At 49.3% G+C, this 8755-nt stretch overlaps 1 protein-coding gene across 1 annotated transcript; it reads right to left on the minus strand.

The window, feature by feature from the left end:
• Positions 1-4602: 4602 nt before the first annotated feature.
• LOC104670956 (7-alpha-hydroxycholest-4-en-3-one 12-alpha-hydroxylase) lies at positions 4603-6448 on the minus strand. The gene has a single exon (XM_010374333.2). It carries the CDS (start codon positions 6112-6114, stop codon positions 4609-4611), a length of 1506 nt encoding a protein of 501 aa, XP_010372635.1. The 5' UTR covers positions 6115-6448; the 3' UTR covers positions 4603-4608.
• Between the last annotated feature and the right edge of the window lie 2307 nt (positions 6449-8755).

The following is an 8755-nucleotide window of genomic DNA, read 5'->3' on the forward strand; positions in this document are numbered from 1 at the left end:
GCACCAACAGGGTCTAGGTGCTCGGAGGCCCTGACTTTGTGCCCATGATGCACAGAGAAGATGTCAGGCAAGGGACACCCAGCAGGGCTTGTCACACCAGCATTGGTGGATTTGTGTGTGTCTGTGTGCCTATGTGTCTGGGAAGTATGTGTGCATGTGTCTGTGTTGCTGTGTGGGTTGTGCATAGTATATATGGTTGTGTAGTTGGTTATGATGCAGCTGTGTCACTGTGTCCAAGTGGGTCTGATTATGTGCCTGCAAGTTTCCTATTCTTTCTTTTTTTGAGACAGAGTCTTACTGGAGTGCAGTGACATGATCCCAGCTCACTGCAACCTCTGCCTCCCAGGTTCAAGCAATTCCTGTGCCTCAGTCTTCTGAGTAGATGGGATTACAGGCATGAGCTAATTTTTGAATTTTTAGAGACAGGGTTTCACCATGTTGGCCAGGTTGGTCTCAAATTTCTGAGCTCAAGTGATGTGCCCACCTCGGCCTCCCAAAGTGCTGGGATTGCAGGCGTGAGCCACTTCACCCAGTCCTATTTGTTCTTTCATGCCTTTCTCTGTGTGTGTGTGAGTGTATACTTGCTGCAAAAGGCAAGAATATAACAAGTAGTGCCCTGAAGCCTATGTCCAAAGGAGAGGGCAAGGGCTTGCTGCAGGTACCTCATTCTCTGTCACTGTCTTAAATGCTACATAGTTTGAGAGCAGCTTGGCAGCTCTCACAGCCCAGGCCAGGATAAAGCCCTCTCCATCCCAGCCTTACTTTCTGGCCTGGGCCTTGGTTCCTCCTGTTGCTGTCTGTCTCCCCAAAGGCCTGACAAGGTCTGGCTCCCTGACTGCACTGCTCAAACCTTTCCCAGGGGTCTCAGGAAAGCAATCAGAATTCCTCTGACCCTCAGGCTCTGAGGCAAGGTGGATTCTTCCCATAGGCTGACCTAGGGAGAAGCGTAGAAGTTGCTTTGCCCATGGGCAGGACTGCTGCCCATGCTCAACGCCATGAAATGTGATGTTTTGACTCCAGTAATTCTCTATGAGAAAAGCATCTCTTTTCCTTCCCAGGTGCCTGAAATTTCACCATTGGAAAGCCACCCCTGATCTTGCTTTATTATAAACCATCTTTAGAGAGAACACATTTAGTGGACTTTCCTCTGAGGTCCTGATGAGGAAAAGGATGAGAGGAAGAAAACATTTGGCACAGAAATGAGGAATTGGGGGCAGAATGACTGGGTTGGGTGGGTGGTGACTAGAGGCATCCTTGGTGGTCGCAGTCTTCCTCCTGCTCAAGGCCTCTGCCAGGGTTGGCTGCAGCAGTCCTCATGCAGGGGGCAGAGAGCTACATGGGCCATGGGACCCTCTCATGCCAGCAGGTGAGCATGGGGCATTGGGCTCCCTGCCCACACTCCAATCCTTGGGGGCTCTTGCTTCCTGGAGGGCCTGTAGTTATGCTGGATATCGCTGACTGCAGGATGGTACACTTGCATTCACCTCACACCTCACCCGCTGAGGCTTCCCTCGGTCCCAAGCATCTCCTCTGGGGCTCTCAGAAAGGCCACAGGGTCCATTAAGTTCCTATCTGCACATGGTCACTCCCATTTGAGACCTTCTGGTCCTGACTCAGGGAACTCAGGCCCTCAGCCCCACCCCAGCCAATCCACAGGCCAATCCTGGTCCATATTCCCTTGGGTATGAGGCATAAAAGGAGACATAGCACCAAGGTCTAGGGAGGGCCAAGGAGGTGTGTGAAGGCTCTGTTCCTGCTTCCCCATAACCCCAGCCCCATTGTACTGGGCACAGGGCCTGGCTGGGCAGATATGTCATTGGTACGTTTCCCATGGACAGTCTTCCACCTTCCAGCCCCTTTCTCCTCCTTCCATGCCCCCTACTCAACTCTTCTCCTTGTGCTCCTGGTCCTTATGGAATAGGCTGGGATATCTCAGCTTCTCCTAACCAGGCAGAGCTTTATCAAGCCCCAGGCAGACATCAGCATTTATGGGCAGCTGACCTCAGAGAAAGGCAAGCCCTGGCCCAGGGTCACACAGCTAGTTGGGGACAGACTCTCACCCCAGCTCAGACCCCTGCCTACTCTCTTGGCAGAGAAGAACAGGCAGCCTCAGGAGAAATGTGAGGCTGCCAGCGATGTAAGATAGAAGTAGCAGAGAGAAGCTCCACTGGTTGGTCACTGGGTCAGGGGGTCCATGCAGCCTGGGCCGACCTCCTCCAAGACCCTCTATCCAGTTCCCACAATCGTTCTTTCTCCTGTCCCAGCTCCAGCTGGGGCCCTGCCATCAGCCAGCTGCAGCTATGTCAGCCACCCCCTCACCCTCTTGCAGCACTGGTAAGCACGCTGGGAAGGGGCGTTGTCTTCATTTCACAGATTGGAGGGCTAAGGCCAGGAAATGATTTGAGGACAGAAAGCAAAATAGCTGAGACTAGAAGTCAGGTTTCTAACATTTAATCTTCACTTAGGGAATTGGAGGTCAGAAATGAATAAAATACCATGCCCCAGTAGGCTTCAGTCTGGGGAAGTGGGCAGCAGGCAGAAACCAAGATACAGAAAGCAACGACACATAACAGATATGCTATGATACAAATGGTGCTGCAGGAGCTCCACAGTTTGGAGGCCATTTCTGGCCAGAGGATGGGATGAGTGAAATCCAGGAAGTCTTCCAGGAAGGAGTAGCTGGTACTGGCATGGGCGGGAAAAGCAATGCTTCTACTTTAGGGATGGTTTCATTGGAGAAAGTTGGCAAAGTTGGGGAGTTTGGAGACCAACCGTGACAAAATTTAAACATCAGGTATGTGAAGGCAAGGGGGACCATCTGTGACAAAATTTAAATGTCAAGTGTGTGAAGTCAAAAGGGAACCAGGAAAGTAAAAGAGTAACAGTCAGAAGTGCTTTTGGCAAAAAAGCCTCTGGCAGCAGCGTAGAAGAGAAATGCAGAGGTCACAGGTATAAGAATGACAGTAGGAGAAGGGAAAAGGGTACACATTTCAGAGGCATCACAGGGGGTGTACTGACAGGACGGGGGCCTGCTTGTATGAAGGTGAAAGAGGAGGAGGGACAGTGTCTCTGGGAGATGGGGTGATTGGTAGTGTTCTGAGCAGAGAGAGCAGGGAAATCAGGAGAACAAGTGGTTCAGGGAAGAGGCAGGGGCTCAGATGCCAAGTTCTGCATTGGCCAAGCTGAGTCAGAGGTGCTGGGAGACTCCCATGGGGGTCTGGGGATAGGAGAAAGCTCTGAGTTCAGCAATATTCATGGAAACCAAGGGAGGGTTGACAGTACCCTGAGGTAGGGGAGACATGGGCACTGAGGAGGGATCTTGAATAATTCCGACATTAAAGGCATCCTGGCTGGGTGCAGTGGCTCACGCCTGTAATCCCAGAACTTTGGGAGGCCGAAGCAGGTGGATCACCTGAGGTCAGGAGGTCGAGACCAGCCTGGCCAACATGGTGAAACGCCGTCTCTACTAAAAATACAGAAACTAGCTGAGTGTGGTGGGGTGAGCCTGTAATCCCAGCTACTCAGAAGACTGAGGCAGGAGAATTACTTGAACCCTGGAGGCAGAGGTTGTAGTGAGCCAAGATCACACCACTGCACTGCAGCCTGGGCAACAGAGCGAGACTGTCTCAAAAAAAAAAAAAAAAAAAAAAAAAGGTAGCGTTTCTCTAGACCTGTGCTATCCAATAGGACAGCCACCTGCCACACATGGCGATGAAGCACTTGGAATGTGGCTAGTCCGAACTGGGAAGAGCTGCAAAAATACAGTACATACCAGACTTTGAAGACAGGATGAAAAAGGGAAGGTAAAAACTATTTCGTTAAAATTTTTAATAGTGATCACGTTGAAATGTCAATATTTTGGATATATTGGATTAAGTAAAGTATTATAAAAATGAATTCTGTTTCATTTTACTTTTTAAAAATGTGTTTACCAGGAAACTAAATTCGCTGGGCAAGGTGGCACGTGCCTGTAATCCCAGCTACTCAGGAGGCTGAGGCAGGAGAATTGCTTGAACCCAGGAGGCAGAGGTTGCAATGAACAGAGATTGCACCACTGCACTCCAGCCTGGGCAACAGAGCAAGACTCTGTCTCAAAACAAACAAACAAACAAACAAACAAACAAAACCAAAAAACCCCACTACTCATGTAGCTTGCTTCATATTTATATTGGATGACACTGTTCTAGAGCCTGAATTCCATAGGATATGCGATAAGTGTTGCTGAAAAAACTAAAGCAAGGTGGGAGGATGGAGGCTGATGTTTGCAAGATGCCATGTTACTCATGTCTGGGGGGAAACAGTTTCTGTACTCAGGACTTCTCAAGGCAGGCATCATCTCCCAAAACAAGATACTCCTCCTTCCCCTGGACTTCCTGTGAGAGGAGGGTTCAGCAGAACCCACTCTGAGAGATGGTATTTTAAAGAGAATGATAAACTTGTCAGATGACTAGGCAGGGAGAGAGCGAGGACAGGCAGAACAGAGGTAGGGGGTGCCACAGGACCAGAAGGAAGGGTGGCCAATGGGGGCTTGGGGCTGCAGAGGGGTGAGAACAGGTGAGAGACCCAATAGAATCCCTCCGGCTAGGTTTGCAGCTGGCTTGGCCGAACTCACTCTATAGGATGCAGGCGGTAGCGGAAGCGCACATCATGGCTGGGCTGCATGGTGCCAAAACCCCAGCGCTGAGGGTCAACATGGGGTAGTGGTGTGTCAGGGTCCACCAACTCTAAGTCAAAGTGTGTGACCATAAGCAGGATAAAGAGCTTCACCTCACTGAGTGCGAAGAACCTCCCAGGGCAGATGGAAACGCCCGAACCCCAGGGCATGGTGTAGTGGTGGATCTTCTTGCCTGCCTTGAAGAAGTCCACTTTCCGGCTGCCATTAGGGTTGAGGAAGCGATCATACTTGAAGATAGTGGGCTCGGGGTGGATGTCAGGATCCACGTGCACTGAGAGGTAGGGAAAGAGGGCCAGGATGTCTCCACGGCGGAACAGATACTCCTGCCCACTGGCCATCTTCAGGGTATAGTCTTCATGAACCAACCTGAGGAGGGTGGGTGCAGCCCTCAGCCTCAGTGTCTCCTCTACCACACTGTCCAGAACTGGGGTGTGTTGCAGGGCACTGAGTTTGAAGGCAAAGGACTGCTTGGTCTCCAGTCTGGCCTCACCCAGGACCTGGGTAGCTTCCTCCCTCACAGCCCGAATAGCTTCTGGGTGCTTCAGGAGGAACAAGAGGGCCCAGAAAGAGGTAGGCCCCGTGTTCCCCTGGGAGGCCCACAGCATCATGAAGTTGAACTTGTCCTGCATAGCTGAAGGTACCCCCTGCTCCCTCAGAAACTGAAGCATGTTGCACAACCAGTTGCTGATGCCCTCCTTCTCCTGGCTGTGGCTCACGGAGAGCATCTTGTGAAAGAGACGCTGGAGTCGGCCCACTTCTAGCCACTCTTGGGGCCACAGCAGAGAGTAGACAAACCTGGGGAAAAGAAGGTCAAACTTGCGAAACTCCACGAATAACTCTCCTGCCTGTAGCAGGTCCTGCTCCTTGTCCTTCGTGTAGCCGAACAAGCTCAGGTAGCCAGCTGTGAACAAGATATAATAGCAGAAGTGGAAGAGGCTGTCCTCGTGCCAGCAACTGGCACCCAGACTCCAGCCTTTCGACTTCAGCATTACAAAGGACAGGCTGTCCAGCATGGTCTCATTAAGATCCTTCAAGCCATCCCCCCTCAGATGCTTGATGCTGGCTGAGTGTATCATCTCATGGTCCCCTTGCACTGAACGGTATCCAAATACCTTCAGCACCAGTTTTTTTGCATATTGCCCAAAGTCTAGTTTTCTCTGTGTGTCCTTGAGGATGGGGCCAAAGGAGAGGGGGTCCATGACAAAGGTGAAGTACTGGCCCCCTAGCTGCACTGTGAACACATCCCCATGCTTGCTCCTCATGCGCTTCAGAAATTCAAACATATTCTTCCGGAAAGCCATGGCATAGCCAAGCCAGGGCACAGTACCCTTGTCCAGAGGGGGCTCCCGTGGCCTACGTTGTCGGAGCATCCCTGGCAGGCACAGGTATCCAGCAATGACCACCAGCAGAGCTCCCAGCACTGGACCCCAGAGCACCATGGCTATGCTCCTGCGGATTAAGCTGTCGACACACACACTGTTCCCTGGGTGCCAGAGAGCTTTGGGAGGTCTTGGAAAGTCCAGGATGTAAAGGTCTGAGCACCTGGACCTTGCCCTGTGGCCACAAGTTATGGCAAATAACACTAGCGAGACAGTACTTGGAAGCAGCAAAATGTTCCCCTGGACTTAACACTTGGCTGACTGGTCATGTAGGGGAGGAGGAGGTAAACAGGAGAAAGCTCAAAGAGAAGCCTCCAGCTATGGTCACAGCTGCTCACCAGCTTCATACTTTGCTCTGGCCTTTTCAGACTCAGCTCTTGCACCTTCTCTCTAAGCCTGCCTTGAGCCCATTCCCACCTCCGTGGCTGACTGACTATTTACACCCCCATTTACATATGCATTTATTTATTTGCCAGTTCATTCGGTAGAAATGAATCAAGCACTTACAAAATCTCACATCTACTCTTTCATCATCTTTAGAAGATGCAACAAATGCCTCCATTACTAGTTGGCCCCCTTGGTCAAGTAACTTAACCTCACTGTGCCTCCGTTCCTTCATCTGTGAAGTGTCTCATAGGTGCTGTTGTGAGGCAAAAAGAGATAAAACCTGCAAAGCACTTAGAATAGTGCCTGGCTCATGCTAGTGCTCCATATATGTTAGTTAGTATCCTAAAGCCTTTTCTCTTACCTCTGCACGCTCCCCTGGACTTCACGGCAGCCCCATGCTTATCTCGTCATCCTTTCCCTAGTCTGTCTTCCTCTCTGGTCTCAAAGATACTTGCCAAGGGGGCATGGCCTTGTTGAAGTCACGTCTGCTCCTACCTCCATGTGCACACAGTACACAGTCAAAGGCAAGTGAAGAATTACTATATGCCCTTCCACAAGAGCTCTGACCCCTAACCCAAAGAAAAGAGGCATCGATGCTGGGGCTTTAGATACTGAGAAGGCTGAGCTTCTGGAGGGGGTGTTGACTCCGTCTTGGGGTATTAGTGTGAATGAATTCATCTGAGGAGGCCACAGAGCCTCCCAGATGACGACTCTTCAAGCAGAGGCTGAGCCTCTCACGTGCAGCCCTCTCACCTGCCCAACTGCTTGCCTGTAAACTTCTCTGACAAGAAGGCAGAATCCTGGAATTGTAAAATGTCAGAGATGATAGGGACCTTACTCAGTCGCTTCATGCTTCATTTCACAATGAGGATGTAGGTGCAGAATGCAGTGGGGACCCTCTTTGACAGCTGTCCTGGCTCGAGGCCTTGAGATACGCTAATCATTGACTAACGGCCTTCTGAGACATGTCAGGCCAGGTCCCTGCCAGCAGCTCAAGAAGCAGAAAGCTGTACGATTGACACCAAGGCATTAGTCAAGCAGCCTGGCCCACTGTTGTGATAGGTGAGGTTCAAATTCAATTCAATCAGTTCTGATAACCTCCAAATTACTTTTTAACTTCCTAACGACCTGAAAATAGGGACTTCGGCTCTTCAGACAAAAGAGGGTATGGAACTTCCATATCCCCTCTGGAGTGAGCTTCCTTTGCCCATGAGCTTCCCCTTGGCAGGGAGTTGGAACTGTCCACACTCTGCTTCCCAGAATCCCTCTTTAATTGCTCAGGACCACCACAGTACTCGGCATCATCAACTCTCCTCAACCTTAGAATTCGGTCAGAAACTGGGTCAAATCCAATGAACTGAACCGTGTCCCCTAGTTTTTAATGGATGAACCATTATTTCACATTCATTCTTATCTCATTCATTAACCCACACTCATCCATTCATTCTCTCCTTCCTTGGAGAAGCCCCATCTATCCATTCACTAGATATTTATTGGGCACTTACTGGCAGAAATGTTGCTAAGATCTGGGATTATAATCGTGAATGAGATAGACACAATCCCTGCCCTCTTGCAGTTTATGGTCTAATGGAGGGAGAAAGACAGTAAGTCACCGCCCAAAGTAATTATACATGTATTTCTCATTTATTGTGCTTTGCTTTATTGCACTTCACAGATACTGTGTTTTTTACAAATTGAAGGTTTGTGGCAACCCTGCATTGAGCAAGTCTATTGGCACCATTTTTCCAACAGTTTGTGCTAATTTTGTGTCTCTGTGTCATATTCTGTAATTCTCACAATATTTCAATTTTTTTCATTATTATCATTACAGCTGTTATGGTGATCTGTGATATGCTAGTATTGTAATTGTTTTGGGGCACCATGAACTGGGCCCATATATGATGCAAATGTAATTGGTAAATGTTGTGTGTATTCTGACTGTTCCACTGACCAGTTGTCCTCCCCTCTCTCTATCTCTCCTTGGGCTTTCCTATTTCCCAAGACACAGCAATGTTGAAATTAGGCCAGCTAATAACCTTACAATGGCATCTAAGTGTTCAAGTGAAAGGAAGAGCTGCACTTTAAATCGCTTTAAATTTCACTTTAAATCACAAGCCAGAAATGATTAAGCTTAGTGAGGAAGACCAAGATAGGCTGAAATCTAGGTTTGTTGCACTGCACAGTTATTTAAGTTGTAAATGCAAAAGAAAAGTTCTTGAAGGAAATTAGAAGTGCTACCCCAGTGAATACATGAATAATAAGAAAAACAGCTTTATTGCTGATACGAAGAAAGTTTTAGTGGCCTGCATAGATC

This window comes from Rhinopithecus roxellana, chromosome 1 (assembly GCF_007565055.1).
Source record: "Rhinopithecus roxellana isolate Shanxi Qingling chromosome 1, ASM756505v1, whole genome shotgun sequence".
Lineage (NCBI taxonomy): Eukaryota > Metazoa > Chordata > Mammalia > Primates > Cercopithecidae > Rhinopithecus > Rhinopithecus roxellana.